The sequence below is a fragment of the Budorcas taxicolor genome, chromosome 2 (genome assembly GCF_023091745.1).
Source record: "Budorcas taxicolor isolate Tak-1 chromosome 2, Takin1.1, whole genome shotgun sequence".
Classification (NCBI taxonomy): Eukaryota; Metazoa; Chordata; class Mammalia; order Artiodactyla; family Bovidae; genus Budorcas; species Budorcas taxicolor.
Window position 1 is genome coordinate 163,597,446 of NC_068911.1, and position 24,292 is coordinate 163,621,737.

At 47.3% G+C, this 24,292-nt stretch overlaps 1 protein-coding gene across 1 annotated transcript in view; it reads left to right on the forward strand.

Annotated features, from left to right (window-relative positions):
- Positions 1–24,292, forward strand: part of ARMC9 (armadillo repeat containing 9) — a 179,343-nt gene that overhangs the window by 19,345 nt on the left and 135,706 nt on the right. The window contains exons 7-8 of the mRNA XM_052664338.1: positions 8,290–8,447; positions 13,819–13,917. Coding sequence (XP_052520298.1) covers positions 8,290–8,447; positions 13,819–13,917 — 257 coding nt within the window. The remainder of the gene's footprint in view (positions 1–8,289; positions 8,448–13,818; positions 13,918–24,292) is intronic.

Consider the following 24,292-nt stretch of genomic DNA (forward strand, 5'->3'; position numbering starts at 1 on the left):
CGGCGCGGTGCAGCACAAGTGGGGAGAGAGTTGTTTCCGTGTCTTCACTTTTACCTTGAACTAGTCTAGTCTAACGGGGTCTTATCTCAGCAGCATGTGGAGTGTCCATTCTTATAAAGCGTTTCCATTTTTCACATTCAAAGTAGGAATTCCAGTCTTAAATTTTTAGCATAAACTGATGGTTTTTCCATGATGAGTCATTTTTACCAGACCCCTTCATTTTTCAGAAAGATGAGAAAAATTGTAGTTTACGTGGTGGCCACAAGTGGGGTTCTTCGTAGGAGTTTTGTCTCTGATAAACATGATTATGAAAACGGCTGAAGTTACCCTGTTAGAAAGGGTGTGTGAGGTGCTTCTTGCCTTTGCTAAGTACCGACGGCATCATCCTCAGTTCCCAGCAGGTGGAGTGTCACTACGTGAAATAGCTCATTTGTCCTTTTCACAGCGGTCCTGCCAGAGAGAATTTCAAAACTTCCTGCCATTGTTTCTGTTTCCTTTTAGAGAGTTAAAGTTTTCCAAAGAACAAAAGCGTTAGGAAGTTGTCATTTGGCTCTTGGTTCTCCAGCTCTGGGAGGATGAGCAGTGCTGAGATCCCCACGGGGGCTTCAGTAAGTTCAGGTGGGAGGCCCTGGGGTGTCTGTTCTCCACCTCGGGAGCCCTGTGGCCTCCAGCCCGGCAGTTCCAACTTACAGCCAGTTCCGCAGCCAGGCCGCCCCTCCTGGAGCTCCAAGGGCCCCACGTGGAGGAGTGGCAGGTCTCAGGACCCCTCCTCTCCATCTGCCCAAACATGGAGGAGCAGGGTGCAGATGTGTTCTCATGGGGTCAACGGGGACCTCTCTGAGGGTTACAGACCGCAGCCTTGAACCGTCGGGGTAGCTTTGCCCCCAGCACGGTGACCCCGAGGACGAGTGCAGCCCCCAGGACAGCTCTGTACTGGGTCAGTGCAAGTCCAGGCCTTGGCCAGGGCGGGTCCTGCCCGGTTTTCTCCCACTCGGCACAGCTGGAACTCTTCAGCTGGGCCGGCACTCGGGCCCTGCCGTGCACCTCCCGGGAATGCTCTTGTGCTTCACTACTTCTGTTTCTCTAGCTGTCCAAGCAAACCACCTCAGACTTGGTGGCACAAAACAGCAATGTCCATTTGTTACTGTTATCCTCCTGCGTGGTCTGGGAGTTATGGGCTCAGTCAGTTCTCCCTTAGGGTTTCTCCCGGGTATAGACAGAGCCAGGTCGGGTCGAGCCACCTCCAAGGCTTCCACAAGCATAGGTGTGCTGGCTGATGCTGGCTGTCGGCTGAGCTCTCAGCACAGGCCTTGGGCCGGGACCCCCAAGTGGACTCTCCTCATGGCCTGGGCTTCCTCAGGGCCTGGCAGCCGGGATCCCACCCAGGGTGAATGTCCCCAGAGGGGTGCGGATGGAAGCCATTTCACCTCTTCACCCAGGCTCTGAAGTAGCTCGGTGTTGTTTCTGATGCGTTCTCTTCATTACAAGCAAATTCCTGAAGCCCACATTCAAAGGAAGGAGAATTATGTTCCACATCTTGACGGGAAGGAGTGTCAGAGACTTTGCAGTCATGTTTTTTTTTTTTAAATAAATTTATTTATTTTAATTGGAGGCTAATTACTTTACAATATTGTATTGGTTTTGTACACGGGTGTACACGTGTTTGCAGTCATGTTTTAAAGCCACCGCCCCACCTGTGTCTTCAGGTCCCTGAGGACTGCCTCAGTGCTTGACTGAGTCTGTTCAGTCCCTGTTCAGATTTTGTCTTTGGACTCCTAGGCACTGAAGGCAGGAAGATGGTGAGAAACTTCTCCCGGATTGCCGAGTTTCTGCCAGCCCCTGTCACCTGGCATGCCCTGCAGTTTAGGGGGATAGCTTCTTGCCAGGAACCAGTTATGTCTCCAGTAAGTGGCCCAGTTTTGCAGACAGAAATAAACATAGGTAGGGGGAGTGCACGTAGAAGAGCCTGTGTTTTTTCTACAGACCTTTCATTTGGTATTGCAGCAAGGAGACCAGGGTTCTGAGCCTTCTTTAAGTTCGATTTGAGTTTTCCGAGGCTAGCTAAGCAGGATGTCTGTGGAATTGAGTCTGGCAGGCACAGCGTGTGTCTGCGGCAGAATAGCCCCCAAATGCAGTGTCACCACGGAGATGAGGGAATAGCACCCGGCAGGGCACTTGTGCCAGGGGCTCGGGCCCAGCATCACCACAGCTAGTTGTCACCACTTTGAGTGACTGGATAATATCATTATGTGTCTGAATAGGAAGGTTTCATGGGCACAGTGAGTTTCCATTAACTTTTCTTTTCTTCTTTTTGTTCTCTCTTTTTAATTCGTTATTATTTCCCTAAACTTTGGAAGAAGGGTGGGCAAAGTGTTTGGAGTATGGAAAAGTCTCTCAAAAGGAATTATATTAAAAGTGGCGTTAGGAATCAAAAGTTAGGTTGGCAGCATAGCATGTTGGATTATTATTTTCACCTAGCCATCTAAAAAAGGATATAGAAATAGCATCTTTCAGCATCCCTGGTATTATCCATTTGGCCCCTTCAGGAAATGGGAACTGATCATTTTTCTGGAGTTCAGAGCTATAAATAGTGTTTCTGAAAATGATGACTGATATTCCTAGTTCCAAGCCAGGCTTCAGCAGTATGTGAACCGTGAACTTCCAGATGTTCAAGCTGGTTTTAGAAAAGGCAGAGGAACCAGAGATCAAATTGCCAACATCTGCTGGATCATGGAAAAAGCAAGAGAGTTCCAGAAAAACATCTATTTCTGCTTTATTGACTATGCCAAAACCTTTGACTGTGTGGATCACAATAAACTGTGGAAAATTCTGAAAGAGATAAGAATACCAGACCACCTGACCTGCCTCTTGAGAAACCTATATTCAGGTCAGGAAGCAACAGTTAGAACTGGACATGGAACAACAGACTGGTTCCAAATAGGAAAAGGAGTACGTCAAGGCTGTATATTGTCACCCTGCTTATTTAACTTCTATGCAGAGTACATCATGGGAAATGCTGGGCTGGAAGAAGCACAAGCTGGAATCAAGATTGCCGGGAGAAATATCAATAACCTCAGATATGCGGATGACACCAGCCTTATGGCAGAAAGTGAAGAAGAACTAAAGAGCCTCTTGATGAAAGTGAAAGAGGAGAGTGAAAAAGTTGTCTTAAAGCTCAACATTCAGAAAACGAAGATCATGGCATCCGGTCCCATCACTTCATGGCAAATAGATGGGGAAACAGTGGAAACAGTGGCTGACTTTATCTTTCTGGGCTCCAAAATCACTGCAGATGGTGATTGTAGCCGTGAAATTAAAAGATGCTTCCTCCTTGGAAGGAAAGTTATGACCAACCTAGACAGCATATTAAAAAGCAGAGACATTACTTTGCTGGCAAAGGTCCGTCTAGTCAAGGCTATGGTTTTTCCAGTGGTCATGTATGGATGTGAGAGTTGGACTATAAAGAAGGTTGAGCACCAAAGAATTGATGCTTTTGAACTGTGGTGTTGGAGAAGACTCTTGACAGTCCCTTGGACTGCAAGGAGATCCAACCAATCCATCCTAAAGGAGATTAGTCCTGGGTATTCATTGGTAGGACTGATGTTGAAGCTGAAACTCCAATACTTTGGCCACCTCATGTGAAGAGCTGACTCATTGGAAAAGACCCTGATGCTGGGAAAAATTGAGGGCAGGAGGAGAAGGGGACAACAGAGGATGAGATGGTTGGATGGCATCGCAGACTCGATGGACATGGGTTTGGGTGGACTCCGGGAGTTGGTGATGGACAGGGAGGCCTGGCGTGCTGCGGTTCATGGGGTCGGAAAGAGTCGGACACGACTGAGCGACTGAACTGAACTGAACTGATTCCTAGTTCTTTCTAGTCTTAACTTTCTTCATCCAGCGTTTGTGGATTAGCAAAAGAACAAAGAACTGATTTATATCTAAATACAAAGAAAAAAGTGTATATATTGTAAAAATAGGGTGATTGATTTAGTTTTTTATATTGTTGTTGTTCAGTCGCTGAGTTGTATCGGATTCTTTATGACCCCGTGGACTGCAGGACACCAGGCTCCTCTGTCCTGCACTGTCTCCCAGAGTTTGCTCAGATTCATGTTCATTGAGTCAGTAATGGTATCTAACCATCTCATCTTCTGCCGCCCTCTTCACCATGTGCCTTCAATCTTTCCCAGCATCAGGGTCTTTTCCAATGAGTCAGCTCTTCACATCAGGTGGCCAAAGTATTGGAGCTTCAGCTTCGGCATCAGTCCTTCCAGTGAATATTCAGCACTGATATTTATATTAGGTTAGAAAAAATTTCTGTATTTTGAAAGGTATTGTCTTGAGCAGCGCAGGGGGTCTCCAAAGTGAAATCTCCTCTACGCTTATAAAAAAGCAATGCACTAAATGAAGTGTAAATGTTAACACGAGAAAACTTGACGGCTGCACTGTAGTGAAGATCTCCATCACTTTTGTTATTGTTTCATTTCATGCTGGAGTTAAAAAAACTGTCTGTGACATTAACTGGCATTCTTTTTGTTGTATATATGTTTTGTGTAAAGCTTGCAGTTCTTTGTCCAAAAAATGGACAAAGAATGCAGTTCTTTGGACTTTTGCACAAATTATGTCAGTGACTTTGAAATATAAAGTGTCTCAATAAGTTTTGCTGGCATTACTATGGCAGTTTCATTAAAATAACATGGGGCAAGACATCTCCACGAAAAGTTAACATCTTGGAAGGCAAGGCATCTTGGCTTAGTTGTCCTTGTCTCATAAAACTTTTGACAGGGAAAAGAAAGAGTCAGAGTTCTGGTTAATGCTCAGAAATAGAGTTGATATTTTGAGCTGTAACCCAGATATCTTACAGTAATGGTTAGGTCCTGTTTATAACTGTTAAGTTCTCTGCACATTGATGTCTTTGGATAGCAGACTTTTTTTGCTAACAGAGAAGGAGTTGCCTACTTCTCTCTTTCCTGTTTATAAAATTTGTATTTTTTTCTCCATGAATGAAACTAATTTTTATAAGTAAATACTGGGTTTTGTGGGCTTCCCCTGTGGCTCTGCAGTAAAGAATCCACCTTCAATGCAGGAGACGAAGAGACACAGGTTCAATCCCTGGTTCAGGAGAAGGGCATGGCAACCCACTCCAGTGGTCTTGCCTGGAGAATCCCATGAACAGAGGAGCCTGGTGGGCTGCAGTCCGTAGGGCCGCAGAGAGTCAGACATGACTGAGCGGCTTAACAGCAACTCTTTTCTGTAGGCTGCTGGTAGTTAGGGCTCTTTTCTCTCAGGTTACCATACTTTGAAACTGTCATTAATTCCATTTCTTTGTTCTCAAGGTAAAAGCTCCACAAATAGTCCCTTACATTTAGTTAATCTACAATGAGTTTCTGAGGGGAGTTTTTTGGTGCAGTCCCGTTTCAAGAGGGACTACTTGGGTGACATTAACATTGATGGTTTGAGAAGTCATTTGACCCAGCTAATGGGTTTTGGTATTTCATTCCTCTGCCACTCGGTACATGTTGAGAAAAATATCATAGATTCTCTCTAATATTTATTACCATAAAATGGGACTGTGAATAATCTAAAATTTTCATCCTTAAAAGTTCTTATCTATATAATTTTGAGTTCTGAATGTATGAAAAAGCTTAAATAATACTTAGTGGGGAAAGAAGGTAGTGAGTCTCAATATTGTGTTAGGAGAATGATAAATGATTTCCAGGGATATTCTCCAGAGGTTCAAATACTGGATATAAATTTGTTTCAGATGACTTTTTAAAATTATCTTCCAATACTGAAATTTGATGGGTATTAAATAATAATAATAATTCATTATGTGATATTTGGGGTTTTAATAGTTAAAGTATTTTACTTCTGCACATCAACAATTATGAAACATGAAGGTTTTTTAAATACAGTGGAATGTGGGTTATCATCATAGCTGTTTAGGATACAAATTAAGAGGAATAGATAATTTTGGGCAGTGTTTCTCAAACATGCAGTTATGTGTCAGAGCCATTTGAGGAGTTTGTTAACAGTGTAGGTGCTTAGCCCCTACCCAGTATCCACAAGATCAGTCTCTGAAGTTGAAGCCTGATCATTTTTATTTTTGGATGATTCTGATGTATTTCAGAGTTTACATACCACTGCTTTAGGACATAACCTTTCTGCCATTTTTTCAAGTGATCTACTTATATCAAAATACATTTAGAAAATCTTTGACCCTTTTCCATGAAAGGAAATAATAATAATAGCTGCCATGTATGGCCCACCAGGTGACTGCAGCCACAAAATTAAAAGACACTAGCTCCTTGGAAAGATAGCTATGACATATCTAGATGTATTAAAAAGCAGAGACATCACTTTGCCAACAAAGGTCCATAAAGTCAAAGCTTTGGTTTTTCCAGTAGTCATATATGGATGTGGAAGTTGGACCATAAAGAAAGCTGAGTGCCAAAGAAGTGATGCTTTCTAACTGAGGTGCTGGAGAAGACTCTTGAGAGTCCCTTGGACTGCGAGGAGATCAAACCAATCCTAAAGGAAATCCTAAAGATCAATCCTAAAAGAAATCAACCCTGAACATTCATTGGAAGGACTGGTGCTGAAGGTGAAGCTCCAGTACTTGGCTACCTGATGCAAAGAACTGACTCATTGGAAAAGACCCTGGTGCTGGTAAAGATTGAGGTCTAGAGGAGAAGGGGATGACAGAGGATGAGATGGCTGGATGGTATCATCGACTCAGTGGACATGAGTTTGCGCAAACTGTGGGAGATGGGAAGGACAGGGAAGCCTGGTGTGAGGCAGTGCACGGAGTCGCCGAGAGTCTGACACGACTGAGCACCTAAGCATAGCACAGCGTAGTCGATTTACAGTATTATATTGGTTTCAGGTACATATGCAACATAGTGATTCAATATTTTTATAGGTTATATTCCTTAAAGTTATTATAAAATAATGCCTGTATTTGGTCTTTATAATTTTAAAGTCTCTCTGTATGCATGAAATGTGTTCTGAAATGAAGACTTTACATATTAGACAGCACCTGGATTGGGACACGGTGAGTTAACATGGTTGTGGGGGCAGCAACAGGTCCTTCCATCAAAAGTGTGACCTTCCAGGCAAGGGAGAAGGTAGGACAGAGGGAAGGAGGGTGGACACCGATGAAGAGTCCAGCTGTGCCCAGGGTGGCTTGGCCATCTTGTTCCGCTGTGAGGGATGGGGCAGGGTGGTGGTGGGCTTCCAGGAAGAAAACCCTAGGGTACTGCTCTAAGACCCAGTAGGGTGGCTTATGCTTTCTCAAACTGGCAGAGTGAACACCTGGCCTCTTACCTAATTGTGCATTTGAATTTTCTCAGCACCCGTCACGCAGCCCTAACTTTTACTTAAAAGGAAGAACTTATCCCTCATACAGGCTCACAGGGCACAAACAGAGAAAAAGACTCGGTTTTGGTTCAGCCATTTTGTGAATTGATGATAGAAAGAAACATTGAGTTCATTTCTCATGTATGTAGAGAGAGGAACTGAAGTTGTATGGGATTCAGCCAAGGAAATAGATTTTGTTAGGAAAGTCAGTGATGAGCAGTTGAACTATCACGGCAAAACATTAAAAAAAAAAAAAATCAAGGACTTCCCTGGCGTCCAGTGGTTAAGACCTTGTGCAATGCAAGGGGCGTAAGTTCGATCTCTGGTCAGGGAACACAAAGATCCCACCTGCCCTGCAGTGCGGCCAAAAAGAAGAAATTAAAAGATCGGTGATTACAAAGCACTTTGTATGTAAATATGGCATAAACAGAAGTGTTAAATACACAGTGCTAAGTTCATTGTTATAGTAAAATATTCTCACAGGAGGTATGGCATTCACTTGAGAAGAATATAATTATTTTTTATTTTGTAGGGTTTTTAAAAAATCTTCTTAAATTTTGTTTTTGTTTCTTTAAAAAATTATGTATTTATTTATGGCTGTGCTGAGTGTGCCTTGCTGCACGGGCTGTTCTCTAGTTACAGCAAGCAGGGGCTACTCTCTAGTCGCAACGTAGTAGCCTCCCTGGTTGAGGAGCACAGGCCCTAGAGCACTCAGGCTTCAGTGGCTGCAGCGTGGACGCTCGGTAGCTGTGGCCCATGGGCCGAGTTGCTCCATGGCATGTGGGATCTTCTCGGATCAGGGATGGAACCCGTGTCTCCTGCATTGACAGACGGATTCTTTGCCATTGAGCCACCAGGGAAGCCCCTTGTAGACTTTCTCTTTTTCAACATCGCTTTTTTGTTTTGCTTCACTGTGAACTGTCTTCCTAGACATGTTGCAGCAGCTCCACCAGCAGCTGGTAGAAGCTGAGCGGAGGTCCATGACGTACCTGAAACGGTACAACAGGATCCAGGCCGACTACCACAACCTCATCGGAGTCACGGCAGAGCTGGTGGATTCTCTGGAGGCCACAGTCAGTGGCAAGATGGTAAGGAGGTCCCCCATTGTCCACGTGTCTTCTTGAGATAAAGATGAGTTGTGGGCACGGATGATTCCTCGCCACCCCCAGCCAGTGATACTTGCCCCCCAACTTTACAAAGCCGGGTGCAGCTGTTTATCACGCTGCTGCAGTATTTCACCCATTTTTCCTGACACATTACGTACTGCGTCTTTATTTCTCTAGCCTGTTCTTAGTGTTAGCAAAGAATAAATGGGCAGCAGAAAAAAATTATGTTGTGGCATAAAAACGGGGGGAGATATTCTTTTGGTATATAGGAGACCTATGGGTTTTCATATACTGATTTTGTATCCAGTAACCTTTCTGAACTCCATTAATCTGAGAGATTCTTTTGATCAATCCTCCTGTATTCTAGATTGGCAGTCATATCACTTTCAAATAGTGATTTTTTTTCCCCTTGTATATCCTAACTTTCTTTTTTCCCCCACTTAACTGATTAGCTAAGACTCTAGGAGTTGAATGAGTTCATGGGCATGTTTGTCTTATTTACGACTTTAGTGGGAGTGACTTGAGTGTTTTACTCAATAAAAAGAAAGCTTAATAAAATCACATTCTGGAAATATAATTTTTTTTTTTGGAAGTAATTGTGGGTTCACGTGTGATTTTAAGGCATAGGGCAGAGAGTCCTTGTATCCTCTTCCCAGTTTCCACCAGTTGTAATAGTTTGCAAAACGATAGTGCAGTGTCTCAGCCAAGATACTGGCACTGATACAATTTATTGCTTTATCCTGATTTCCCCAGTTTTACTTGTACTCCTGTGTGTGTCTATATGTGTATGTTTTAAGCTTTATACAACTTTATCACCAACGTAGGTTTATGTATTAAACTTGCTTTAGCACCTTAAAAATGTGATTACAAAATGAAATGTATTCTAGAAGTTTTCAAAAATATAGAACTATGCAAAAATAAGATTAAAATTACCTGCCATTATCTCACTTAGTAATAACACTTGTTAACATTCCCGACTTTTTTTTTTTTTCCCCAAAACTTGGATACATGTGTTTTACAGAAATGGGCTCAGTTCACACAGTCTTCTAGTTTGCTTTTCTCCTAAATACCGAATCACGCATTCTTGAAGTCATTAAATATCCTCCTACGATGCTCACCTCTTGTGGCTGTGTTTTCTTTCAGGTTATTTAGCGTGTTGGGTCTCTATTGTTGGACATTAGCGTTGTTTCCAGGTTTTTACTTTCATAAGGGCTCATTTAAGTAAACACTTAAAAGGAATCAGTTATGCAGTTCCCTGGGATTACCCCAGAACTCTAGGCCAGAGCAACAACTGTGGATTGCTTCTTGCTATAATAGCTTGTGAAAGTTGCTTAGTCATGTCTGACTCTTTGCCACCCCATGGACTGCACAGTCCCTGGAATTCTCCAGGCCAGAATACTGGAATGAGTAGCCTTTCCCTTCTCCAGGGGATCTTCCCAACCCAGGGATCAAAGCCAGGTCTCCCGCATTGCAGGTGGATTCTTTTAAATATGTTTTAACACCCTACACCGAAATGTCTTTGCCCGGATGAAAACACAGCACATAAACGTTCACAGAACTGCTGAAGGTTGCATGGTGTGGCTGGAATAGCCGAAGCTAGGGGGTGGGGAGTGGCATGCGCTGGAAGATGAGGCGGGGGAGGTGCATCGGGGACGGTCACGGAGAGATTTGTAGACTGTGCTTAGGAACTTGTGTTTCACCCTGCAGTTAGTGAGGAGCATTTGAAATGTGTATCTTGAAAATTGTCTGGGTTTTTTAGTTCTGAAAATAACACGTACCGACTTTTCTTTAGTACAGAGAAGTACCAGAAACAAAACAAAGATGGCTTATATAATCACTGTTAACAAAAAAAGAGAAGAAAAGAAGGCATGTACATTGAAAATTCAAATAGTACAGAAATAAAAGAAAACATGTGTTTTCCTTTTCCCGTCTCTCCTATTAGACAATAACTGCCATCGTTGTGGTGTGGCTGCCACGGCCAGGGTTGATGTGATGCCAGGCGTGGCCCGCTGACCATAGGTGGGACCTGAGCTCTTACTGCTGGAGTGTGGGAGCAGAGGCCCACACACCACCAGGCAGGGGATTGGAAGGGCCTCCAGTATCAAGACAGGGAGACACGGGGTTGGGGGCAGGGGGCAGCACTGGAATCTGAACTAGCTTGTTTTTATTGTAAAAGAAATACATGCTCATAGTAAAAAATTGAAACACTTCAGAGGAGTATATAGTTAAGAACAAAAGGCCCCTTCCACACGCAGTTCCTTAGTCTCGGTTTCTTGCAAGAGTAACACTTGTGTATTACTTCAGAACCCTTCTGCACATACATGTGCGTGCGTGTGCATATACACATACTACTTGGGGTTACGTAACCCATTATCCTTCTCAAACTTGCCTTTCACTTTCAGCGTATCTTGGAAATCTTTCCACGTGACCACACACTACTTCATTCTTTTTAATGCTTGTACATTTTCCCACCGTAAGGGTGAGCCATAATTTCTCAGATCTCTGATGATGAACATTTAGATTTTTTTGTTTGCTATAACACAAAATGTTGTACATACTGTTTATATCCTTATATATACAGTATACCCTTGAATGTAGGGAAGATACGCACCTGAATGGAACTGCTAGGTCAGAAGTTATGGGCATTAAAGTTTTGATGAGTGAGTCAAGTCGCTCAGTCGTGTCCGACTCTTTGCAACCTCGTGGACTGTAGCCTACCAGGCTTCTCCGTCCATGGGATTCTCCAGGCAAGAATACTGGAGTGGGTTACCATTTCCTTCTCCACGGGATCTTCTCGACCCAGGGATTGAACCCGGGTCTCCCGCATTGGAGGCAGACGATTTAACCTCTGAGCCACCAGGGAAGTTGGTTTTGATAGATGTTGCCAAATTATTTCCTCAAAGATTTCAACAATGTCCACCCATCCTCCACCCCCAGTAGCATATCAGAATATCTATTTCTTCACACACTTGCCAACACTAGGCATGATTATACTTTGAAATTTTTGCTGGTTGGGTAAGTCAGTCAGTCAGTTCAGTCGCTCAGTCTTGTCCGACTCTTTGCAACCCCATGAATCGCAGCACGCCAGGCCTCCCTGTCCATCACCAACTCCCGGAGTTCACTCAGACTCACATCCATCGAGTCAGTGATGCCATCTAGCCATCTCATCCTCTGTCGTCCCCCTTCTCCAATTTACATTTCTTTGATTATGTGTGAGGCCAAATATATTTTCATATGTCTTTATGCCATTTATATTTTGTCTTTTAGTCAACTATTGTATACATGTCCTGACCTCTTTTCACTTGTTTTAAGCAAGAAGGTGACAGAATCAGATTTCCACGTTAAAGAAATGGTTCTGGTACCAAAGGAGAGGAAGCAATTTCAGAAGCAAAGGGTTGTTCCAAAGTCCCAGAAATCACAGAAAACTCTAAAAGTCCAGAACTGAAAAGTGTCCAGTGTGTCTGCCATTTAGAAAGTAATTATTGGCAGCCTTTACCATGGGAGTTTCCGTGGGGCGATGCAGACGGGCTCAACTGGGGTGTGTGGACAGGTAAAGGGAAGGCAAGGCAGCAGACGTCGGCTGCTCTTTTAAGGACTGTGTCTGTAAAGGAGGAACATCGAGAGGGTGGTTGACAGATGAGGACCTCGGGAGGAGAAAGGGGAAGGGATTTTTGAAATATGAAATATGTCTGGGCATGTTTCTAGGTTGTAGGGAAGGAACTGGTATAAAAGGAAAGGTGAGATGCACAGGATGAACAAGGAATGTTTGAATTTTGATCCTATAGGCATTCAGAGGAGATGGGCTGAGGGTAACGTAGGAGGTGCAGCCTTGAGATGGTCATCCAGCCAGACGACCCGAGAAATTCTCCGCAAGGAACAGTCTTTCTTGTGGCTGAAACAGACCAGAGGCTTCCAGGGGGCAGACAGGAGAACCACAGGGAGAGAAGGGGTCTAGTCCAGCGTTCCGGCTCCTTCCAACCCACCAGTCATTTGAGTAGTCGCCCTCTTGTAGGCATGAGTGAGTGAGCATTGGGAAGGGACACCTGTTACATTAGCACGTGGGAGTTCACCACACAGAGTCAGGAGACTGGGAAAATAAGTGTCTGTCCAACAGTCAGGCATAGAAGAAGTCTGGAAGGAGGTAAAACTGTCTGGTGGCTCAGTGTTAAAGAATCCACCTGTAATGCAGGAGACACGGGTTCAATCCCTGGGTCAGGAATATCCCCTGGAGAAGAGAAAGGCAATCCACTCCAGTATACTTGCCTGGAAAATCCCATGGACAGAGGAACCTGGTGGGTTACAGTCCATGGGGTTGCAAAAGAAGGCAGACACAACTTAGCAACTAAACAGCAACAACCTCTAGGGACTGGCTTGTGGGGCAGGGTGGACTGGGGACAGGTTGGGGCACTCTTACCTCTTTTTTTTTTTGACCACACGGCTTGTGGTATCTTAATTTCCTGACCAGGCATGGAACCCAGGCCCTTGGCAATGAGAGGAGAGTCCTAACCACTGAATCACCAGGGAATTCTCATTTTTATATACATTAAAAAAGACGTAAGATGAGAAGAAAATGTTTCAGAGATTACCACCTTAGATGCTAGACATCAGTCCTGAATCATGGTGGCTAATGACAGAGGCATAAGAGGCGCTAAGAAAGAGGGCATCGTGTAACTGCTTTGATGCAGAAGTAACCCAGCTCCCGTCGTCGAGCGCTGGGTGGTTCCTAACAAGTCTCCATCACTCACTTAGTTACTGTTTACTGAGCGTCTGTCATGTGCCGGGCTCTCCCCTGGTCCCCAAGACGTAGGCCTCCTTCATCTCTTCCCACAGGTCCGGAAAGCAGGAGGCAGACCCGTTGGTTTTCTTGAGTCCACTGCTTGAGCCCAGATCTTCAGATTTTAAGCCCGGCATTCTTTCTATCATGACTTTCCATCCATTCTTACCGCTCCCCACTCCCCCTGCCCTACCATGACTTCACTGCTTGAATTAACAAAAAATTGGTTTTAAATCAAGTTTATTTTATGGGAATTCCCTGGCTGTCCAGTGGCTAGGCGCTTTCACTGCAGAGGGCCCAGGTTCAATCCCTGGTCGGGGAACTAAGATCCCGCCAGCCAGGCAGTGTGCCAGAAAGAAAAGTTTATTTTGCAGGACAGCGGGAGTATGTTAAGTGCAATTACATGACTTAAAGTATGGTATCCCGTGGTCACACCTGGAGAGTGTTAGTTTTCTCATCAGGCTCAACTCACTGGAGCTCTGATGTTAAAGCAAAATCTTACCTCCGCGGCTGTGGAGAGTCAGCGCCCACACCGGCCAGGGCAACACTCACCAGCAATCCCTTCTCTGTCCTCTGCAGATCACTCCCGAGTACCTGCAGAGCGTCTGTGTCCGCCTCTTCAGCAACCAGATGCGGCAGAGCCTGGCGCGCAGCGTGGACTTCACAAGGCCCGGCACGGTGAGGCTCGCAGATTTCACCCTGTGTGTTAGTCGCTCCGTCATGTCCAACTCTTTGTGACCCCATGGACTGTAGCCCACCAGGCTCCTCTGTCCATAGGATTCTCCAGGCAAGGATACTGGAGTGGGTTGCCATAGATTTCACCATACCATAACTTTAAAAAATGAGAGAGCAGGAGAAAATACATTCGGGAGTCTGCATTTCAGCAGGCTTTGGAGATCTGTACTTTCCCAGAAGGAAAAGAAAGCTGTTTTTGGACAGTGAGCAGCTGGAAGGCAGCCTCCTAGTTGGGGAGACAGGCTGATCTCTTCCAGGTGGGGCCGCTCTGTGGGCCCCAGGGCCGGTAACAGCAGCAGGTCAGGAGGAAACCAAGGCAACCTCATCCTCTTTTACAGGCAACTGCCAGCTCTCAGGCAGGGCCTTTCTTTTTCTCTCTGTTCTTAGAGTCATTGCAAACTTACAGAAAAGTTGCAAAAATAGCCCGAAGGACACTTGTATACCCTTAACCCATATTCCCCAATTGCTGGCATTTAACTCATTTGTTCACTTCCTCTGCACACACACGCACACACACACAATATGTTTTCTGAACCATTTGAGGATAAATTACATATATTATGTCCTTTTCTCCTAAATACTTAAGTGCAGTGTGCATTCATTAATAGGAGTATTCTCTTATGTAACTATGATTATCAGTTTCAGTACATTTAATATTGATGCAGTATTTTACCTCATTACCTACTGTGCATTTTCCAGTTTTGTCAGCTGAGCCATTAACACCCTTTACAGCGTCTCCCCACCCCCACCCCATAGTGTGGGGTCAGGTGTTACGTTGACTTGTCCCGACTCTTTAGCCTCCTTTCGTCGTGAAGGTCCTCTCAGTCCTTCTTTCTTTGACTTTCATGACATTGATGTTTTAGAAGAAGATAGTCCTTCCCCTCCTTTAATAAGAGAACATTTCTCCTTTTGTGGTTGATGTTTCCTTGCAGTTAGATTCAGGTTTGCATTACAGGCCAAAATACTCCATAGGCGATGTGTCCTTCCTAGGAGAGCTCATCTGGAGGCTCGGGGAGTTGGTTTGGTCCTTAACCAAGGGGCAGACAGAGTACACCAGCGTCTCCCAAGGGAGTTTTCAGTTCACGGACTCCTGTCTCGGGAGATACCAATCTGCCGCCTGGTCCAGAGGCCGAATGGGTGGAGCTGGGCAGTTAGGAGGGAAGTGGCACCCCCAAAAGTCAGAGCCCCATCACCTGAGGGTCAAAGCACCCCCCAGGGTCAGAGACCCCCCCCCCACAAGGGTCAGAGCCCACCCCCAGGGTCAGAGCCCCCCCCACAAGGATCAGAGCCCCCACCAGGGTCAGAGCCCCTCCCCGAGAGTCAGAGCCCCCCCCTCCCCACAAGGGTCAGAGCCCCCCACTGAGAGTCAGAGACCTCCTTCCCCACAAGGGTCAGAGCCTCTCCCCGAGAGTCAGAGCCCCCCCTCCCCACAAGGGTCAGAGCCCCATCACCTGAGGGTCAGAGCCCCACCCAGGGTCAGAGCCCCTTCCCGAGAGTCTGAGTCCCCCCTCCCCACCCACAAGAGTCAGAGCCCCATCACCTGAGGGTCAGAGCCTCTCCCCAAGGGTCAGAGCCCCCCCTACGAGGGTCATAGCCCACCTCCGAGGGTCAGAGCCCAACCCTGAGAGTCAGAGCCCCCATTAAGGTCAGAGCCCCTCCCTGAGAGTCAGAGCCCCCTCTCCCCACCCACAAGAGTCAGAGCCCCATCACCTGAGGGTCAGAACCCCCCCTCCCCACAAGGGTCAGAGCCCCATCACCTGAGGGTCAGAGCCCCATCACCTGAGGGTCAGAGCCCCCCCTCCCCACAAGGGTCAGAGCCCCATCACCTGAGGGTCAGAGCCCCCCCTCCCCACAAGGGTCAGAGCCCCATCACCTGAGGGTCAGAGCCCCTCCCCAAGGGTCAGAGCCCCATCACCTGAGGGTCAGAGCCCCCCCTCCCCACCCACAAGAGTCAGAGCCCCATCACCTGAGGGTCAGAGCCCCTCCCCAAGGGTCAGAGCCCCCCCTACGAGGGTCATAGCCCTCCCTACAAGGGTCAGAGGCCCTCTCTGAGTGCCAGAGCCCCCCCACCGATGGTCAGAGCCCCTCCCCGCCAAGAGTTAGAGCCTCTCCCCGCAAGGGTCAGAGCCACCCCCTGAGAGTCAGAGCTCCCCCAGGGTCAGATTCCCTACCCGCCAGGTTCAGAGCCGCCCCTCAGAGTCAGAGCCTTCCACCCCAGGTTCAGAGTCCCTCCCCAAAGGTCAGAGCACTCCCCCCCCCCCCCCCACCGCTGCCGCCAGATTCAGAGACCCCCTCCAGGGTCAGAGCCCCTCCCCCTGAGATCAGAGCCCTCCTCGCTCCACCTGTGGGTCAGAGCCCCGCTTTTTACTGAAGTGTTTGAACATTAACACTAGGACCTTCTCTTCATAAACAGAGGCCTTTTTTAGTTTTAAAATAATCTACCTCATTCTTAAAGAGATTTGAAGCAACTTATTATTACGAGACAATACACATATGAGAAATGAAAAAATATAGAAAATAAAGATAAAGAAATCTTGGTGAGAATTCATAGACACTGAAAGTAGACTGGTGGTTGCTGGAGGGTAGGGGAAATGGGGAGACTTTGGTCAAGGGGCACAGACATCCAGTTTTAAGATGCTCGTGCTCTGGGGATGTGAGTGACAGCGTGATGGCTATAGCTAACAATACTCGACTGTGAACTCGACAGTTTCTAAAGGAATAGATCTTAAATGTTCTTACTAGAAAAAAAAGATGAGGTGACAGCTGTGTATTGTGGTAATCACGTCACAGTACACACCTTTATCAAGTTATCACACTGTACACCTTGAGCTCACACAATGGTACATGTCAGTTATATCTCAGTGATGCTGGAGAGAAAAGAGAAATTATGGTTCAAGGGAAACGAGGGTGAGAAAAATAAAAGTAAGCCAGGTTGAGGCTGGTATTAAAAATGCACCTGGGGAAGGAGGCCTGGAATTGGCGCCAGCTTTCCAGTAGCCAGTGCAGAAAGCAGTTACGTGATTTATTTATAAAGGAAGAGACAGTGATATTCATCCTGCATCTAAGACAGCATTTGTGCTACATGTGCAGCCTCCGAAGCACAGCAGTAAAATCAACGCCCATGAGCCCATCACACGTGCCCACAACAGACCATCTCAGTGCCGCCAGCGTCCCCTGGTGCCCCTTAGACCATGACCTTTTCCCAACTCAGTGTATTACAGTTTAAAAGCAAGTCATTAAGTACATTATTTTTGAAGACTGGCAGGCCAAAAAAACTCTGCATGGGCGATGCTATGGCTCAGACCTGAGGAGAGTTCCTGTCGTGGATTTTGGTAGAAAGGATGTGGTACCGTCCTTGTGAGCCAGGGTCCTTGACTGTGTCCTTGAGGCACACGTGGAAGGACTGGCCAGCCGCTGCTGTGTCGGCTGCGCCACACGTGGACAGTGAAGGATAGGAGCTGTGGCATCTGTGCTTTAGAATATGGCTGCAATGACGTCTGTGTACAGAAATCTTAAAGTGAGTCGGCCATTTTAAAAAAAATGTCAGTTAAGTACACACAGACATCTGAGTCTCAAACAAGTAACTTCCTCGTGGGCCCTCTAGGATGGAGGGGCCTCAAGCCACCTCTCTGAGGACTGGCTGAGTTGAGTTTTCATGTCCTGTATATGCTTGGCTGTAAGTCATCAGCCTTGGGATGACTTTAAGGATCAGAGTGTGTTTGCCAAAAACAGTGGCCTTCTAGGGACTTCCTTGGTGGTCCAGTGGCTAAACCCCATGCTCCCAATGCAGGAGGCGTAGGTTCAATCAATCCCATCAGGTAACTATTCACAGATCCCACATGCTACAACTAAGGTAAATTTTTAACCATAAATTGAAAGAGACCCCACATGCCTGAGGCAGGGCACAAAACAAACAAAAAACTGATGTCATATTTAAAAGGAGCAGTATAAAAGGGAATGGGGCACAACTTTTAGGACATTTCATCCCACTAGAGGTCACCTTCATTTGCCAAGAGACTGGTCCTGCCATCCTCCCGTGTTGCAGTGACACCAAGGTACAGGGTCTAAGCCTCAGAATTCACAGGAGGGAGGGTGAACTCTGTTTATCCTAACTCATGACCATTTTTTTCCCTACTGAGTCATTGACTTACCAGGCAATAAAAGCTGCAAACAGTCTTTTATTGTTCCTAGTATATTTTTCTTACAAGATGATAAAAAAAAAAGTAGATGAGGGGTCATTACAGGATATTGTTGTTGATTGGGCATGCCTAATGTCAATGTGTGGTATCAGATTTATAACATATGGAGAGGAAATTAGGATACGATTTAGATGGGCTGTCCGGTGACTGAGCTGATAGGATCTAGGATTCCGAAGGAGTAAGTGCGTGTAAGTGTTAGTCACTCAGTCGTGTTCAACTCTTTGAAATCCTGTGGACTGTAGCCCGCCAGGCTTCTCTGTCCATGAAATTCTCCAGGCAAGAATACTGGAGTGGGTTGTCATTCCCTTCTCCAGGGGATCTTCCCGACCCAGGAATTAAACCCAGGTCTCCTCATTGCAGGCAGATTCTTGACCGTCTGAGCCACCAGGACGGAAGCCCTTCGGAAGGAGATTGCTTTTTTAATTTTTTTAAGGGGAATATATTCTATCCTAAGAGCTTCCCCAGTGGTTCAGCAGTCAAGAACCCGCCTGCTATGCAGGAGACACGACAGCGGCCATGGGTTCAGTCTCTGGGTCGGGAAGATCCCCTGGAGAAGGAAATGGCAACCCGTTCCAGTATTCTTGCCTTGAGAATCCCGTGGACAGAGGAGCCTGGCGGACTGCAGTCCATGGGATCACAAAGAGCTGGACACTACTGAGCAACTAAACAACAACGTTCTACTCTAAGTCCAAACAGAGTGTCATCAATTTCAAGATAAATAGGTGAGCACAGACCAGCCTTCTTTCTAGCCTGGTCCTTGATCAACTTCTCTTCGGGCTTATTCACTGTATTCATGGAGAAGCCCAGCCAGGATCCATCATAAAACAGCTGTATCTTCTACAAAATGTAGTACTTTGTTCTGGTTTTTAAATCTGACTGCTAAGAATCTGGCCCTCTGCAAACTCATTCACTGTTGAAAGTTCCGAAGGGTTCAGTAAATTGCACTGTTCTTCCCCTGGAGTTCCGAACCGATTGAAGAATACAATAGAATGAAGGAAAATGGAACTGAAGATATTGCTGCTGATTCTGAGAAAGCTTACATTGGAGAATGTGGGGGGGGGGGCGGGTTTGGTAGGCAAGTGGGTTACCTACTTTTCAGCCCTGGAATTAAAGAAACATTCTCACTCAGTCATGGACAGAGAAGGCCAATCCCTCCCTCCAACCCCCTCCACCCACGCAACCTCACTGCCCAGAGGCAGGGGGCACAGGGTCGTGCAAACCCGGCCGGTCACCCCCTCTGGGGAGTGTGTGTGAAGATTACCCTGGCGGAGGGCCCCATGGGGAAACGAGAGGTGTGTTTCCGCCCTGCCTCGCTCCCGCCCGGCAACTGCCCCAGAGCCTGCTGCATTACCAGAGCTGTCTGTCGCTGTACGGCGCTCAGGCGTGTCCCACTCTTTGCAACCCCGTGAACTGTAGCCCACCAGACTCCTCTGTCCATGGGATTCTTCAGGCAAGAATATTGGGGTGGGTTGCCATTTCCTCCTCCAGGGGATCTTCCCGACTCAGGGATTGAACCCGCATCTCTTACATCTCCTGCATTGGCAGGCGGGTTCTCTACCACCGTACCACCTGAGAAGCATCATCAAAGTTGGCTGACAGATCTGGATGCTCCTAGGATTAATGACGGGTTAAATTTTTGAGATGAGAACTCTCCCATGTAGCCTCTTCCAGTTGGGCTGCTTGTCACCACCCTAACCCCAGGCTTATCGTGCTGTGGCCCCTGCCAAGTCAGGCTCCAAACCCTGGGCCATGATTTACTGGGATATGAGATGAATCTGGGGCTTCCCAGGTGGTGCTAGTGGCAAAGAACCCGGCCGCCAATGCAGGAGATGCAAGTTCAATGCCTGGGTCGGGAAGATCCCCTGGAGGAGGGCATAGCAACCCACTCCAGTATTCTTGCCTGGAGAATCCCCATGGACAGAGGAGCCTGGCAGGCTACAGTCCATGGGATGGCAGAGTCGGACACAACTGAAGCGACTTAGCACACACATAGGCATGAGATGAATCTGATTTCATATTATCGAGCATCTAGTGATAAATAGTAAAAGGAGAAGCTTCTTCTAAGAGCACGAGAAGAGTTTTTTGTCTTCTAAGATTATTCATTTCAGGTCAGGTCAGTCACTCAGTTGTGTCCGACTCTTTGCAACCCCATGAATTGCAGCACGCCAGGCCTCTCTGTCCATCACCAACTCCCGGAGTTCACTCAAACTCATGTCCATCGAGCCGGTGATGGCATCCAGCCATCTCATCCTCTGTTGTCCCCTTCTTCTCCTGCCCCCAATCCCTCCCGGCATCAATCTTTTCCAATGAGTCAACTCTTCGCATCAGGTGGCCAAAGTATTGGAACATCCAGGACTGATCTCCTTTAGGATGGACTGGTTGGATCTCCTTGCAGTCTAAGGGACTCTCAAGAGTCTTCTCCAACACCACAGTTCAAAAGCATCAATTTTTCAGTGCTCAGCTTTCTTCACAGTCCAACTCTCACATCCATACATGACCACTGGGAAAACCATAGCCTTGACTAGACAAACCTTTGTTGGCAAAATAATGTCTCTGCTTTTCAATATGCTACCTAGGTTGGTCATAACTTTCCTTCCAAGGAGTAATTTCATGGCTGCAGTCACCATCTACAGTGATTTTGGAGCCCAAGAAAATAAAGTCTGCCACTGTTTCCACTGTTTCCCCATCTATTTCCCATGAAGTGATGGGACCAGATGCCATGATCTTAGTTTTCTGAATGTTGAGCTTTAAGCCAACTTTTGCACTCCTCTTTCACTTTCATCAAGAGGCTTTTTAGTTTCTCTTCACTTTCTGCCATAAGGGTGGTGTCATCTGCATATCTGAGGTTGTTGATATTTCTCCCAGCAATCTTGATTCCAGCTTGTGCTTCTTCCAGCCCAGCGTTTCTCATGATGTACTCTGCCTAGAAGTTAAATAAGCAGGATGACAATATACAGCCTTGACGTACTCCTTTTCCTATTTGGAACCAGTCTGTTGTTCCATGTCCAGTACAGGAACTACACAAATATGTGTCAGCTGGAAAATGTATAACAGTTTAGCAGGAAATGGAGTGAAGCACAAATCCCTTCCCTCCCTCACACCCACCCCATCCCGCTTCCTCCACAGGTGACACTATTTTATATGCATCCTCCAAACCTTTAAAAACTATACATAACTGAGATTTTATTAGATACATCCTTCTGCAGCTGTCTCTTTTAACGTAATGGTACATTTTCAAGAGTCTTTCATGTCCTTTTAGCATACTTATATCCTCCTTTTCTTTTAGAAAATTTGACAACAGTATGGTTCATTTAAGCATTCCTCTGGTAGACATTGTCAGCTTTTTGCCATTTCTAACGGCGCAACATCTGTCTTTGTTTGCTGCAAACAGCATTTAAAAGTGCCGTGGAATACCTTTCTCCCCTTAGCCCCCTGTTTGCAGTGGGTAAGAATGAATGCAGAGACACTCTCAAGGTGGACACCTGAGCACAGCCCCCTGGGTGAGTCCCGAAGCCCACCCAGTGGCACCTCTGGGTTTGAGATTCTTCAGATGGGGAAGTTTCCGTTTAAATCCATCCTTATTGGAGAAAATGGCTTATTTAGAAATTAACCCTCCCTTTCTCACATAACTCCCAATAGACCCCACTGGAAGTATAAGAACTTCCCTGGTGGTCCAGTAGCTAAGATTCTGCACTCCCAATGCAGGGGGCCTGGGTCCAACCCATGGTCAGGAAACTAGATCTCACACACCACAAGTAAGAGTTCCCTTGCCGCAACTAAGAGTTTGCATGCTTCGTCTGAGACCCAGTGCAGCCAAATAAATAAATTTTTTTAAAAATGAAAGAAATGTAAATTATAATACTTCCAGATCTGATAGCATTAAATATACTAAAAGCTCAGGACATGTGACTCTTTGGAGCCATCTGCTTCCGAAATCAGCCATCTTTGTTAGCAGTAACAACCTGCAGAGGGCTGAGGTGGTGGCCGTGACAGTGACCCTTTAGGGATGGGGCCTTGTGCAGTTGTTTAGGAAGCCTTGCTGTGATGCTGTTCCACGAAGGAGAGCACTTCCTGAAGCTTCCAGTAGGGGGAGCTGTGGCTCCCCTGCCCTGCCTCCTGGCTTTGTCCCTCTTTCTGTCCTGATTAAAGCAACATTTTCTGCCTGGTCTCAGTCTCAAAGCCCTTAGATCTCTGATGGCTCCTTCTCACGGGAGCTGGAGTGACCTTTTTGGTTGTGGGGTTTTTTTTTTTTTTTTGGCCACAAATGGGATCTAGTTCCCTGACCAGGGATTGAATCTGTGCCCCCTGCATAAGATACCACGGAGTCTTAACCACTGGACTGGGCCAGGAAAGCTCCTGGCTGTGTCCTATTTATTCAGCCCACAGGTTTCAGGAAGGATTTAGGTATGTTCGGGAACCTGACCTTGTCACTCTACCTCACGTAATACCTGTCACTGCTTGCAGTCCAAAGTGCTCCGCGTGGAGTCCTCAGCCCTCCGTGACGTGATGCCTGTCCATCTATCCAGGCCTGACTCTGGTCACAGAAACCCCGAGGAGCCCCAGCATGCCCACCCCTGACCCCAGGCGCTCAGGCTATAGGGTGGAGGGCCAGGGCCAAGGGCAGTGCCCTCAGTGCCCTGGGGAGCCAGAGAGAACCCTGCCCGAGAGGCTCCTGGAAAACTCACTGGCACATTCAGACACTCGGGTACACCCACACCACACACACGCTTAGCTCTCTTTCCACATGTCATTCGCCCCATGCTCCATGGCAACGCTCCCCTCTTGCAGCCACACCCCTGCCTTCTCGAGCTGTGCGCCTCCTGTTAGAGGGTTGGCCATAGCAGCCACCCTTCCCCAGGTGGTGGGGATGCCCCCTGGTCTCCGGCTCCCATGGCCTCTCTGCCCGCTGGCCAATACACAGTCCCTTAAGTGTCCCTCTGTGGTTATTTAACGTCTCCTGGCGATTGTGCCCCTTGAGGTCTCTTGACAAGGGTCCTGCCTTTGTCTGCACCGCACAGGCGGCCCCTGCGTCAGCATTAGTCCTGTGTGAGCAGGGTCTGGGAAGCAAGGCTGGTCCTCCGTGGGCCAGCCGGGTCCGAGGAGGTTTCGGGCCCCAAACAGGGCCTTCCAGTCCCTGGTGCCCTTGTGGCTCTTTCTTCCTGACCCTCCCCTGACTGCGTCCTCTGGAACAGCAGTTTCCAAGATGTGTGCCCAGAAGCCAGCCCCACAGGATGGCCCTGTCCCCAGACAAAGCGCTGATGTCGCGAGTTTGAGACACACTGTGTCCTGAGGTTCATAGCCGCACACTGGCATCTGGAGAAGGCCCACAGTGAGGGACCGCTTACCCCGTCCAACCCAGTGACTCTCCAGTCCCCATGACTGTGGGATACTTGCATCATGTCACACCTCATACCAGTTTCTCTAAATACACTTCCTGATGTCACAGGTCATTAGCAAAGCCCCTCATCCTGCCGCTGTCACCAAGAGCTGTCCCAGGCTCGTTTGGCCCCTCTACCCCGAGGGCCGGGCTCAGGTCCCTGGCCTGCAGGCTGAGAAGCGATGGAGGCATAGCTCTGCCCTGTCACTCTCAGCCCAGGTATCGATTTCTCTCTCCCACGCCCAAGCGTTCCAGGGAGCCCTGCCCCGAGCCTGGCACGGGAGAGGTGCTCAGAGACTAAAGACAGGTTCAGCGACGGGTTACTACGTTCATTGTTCCGCTGGCCTCTGCCACACCTCTGCCACTGTTCCGTTGCCACACCTTCACACTGCGTTTCCCCAGCTGGGAAAGCACTGCCTGCCCGCACCCAACGTCCACTGTGGGCTAGGACGCTGGTCTCTTTCTGGTGCCCCAGGCCTTGGGGTCCTCACCCTGACCACTCAGCGTAATGTACCGGAAGTCACACAGCACCCACGTGGCCTGCAGTCGGGCCCCTTAGTGAGGGGATGCTCCCTGGGCCCATCGTCCAGACTCGGAATCCAGTGTTTACTTGAGAGGGGGACAATTCCAACTGATGATGGACTTGGGCCCTTTCTCTCCCAGCTTTCTCTCCCTGGGGCTTTCCTTCCTTGGCCAGACCATTGGATCTGTGTCCACGCCACCTGCCCGCAGAGCAGTGCCC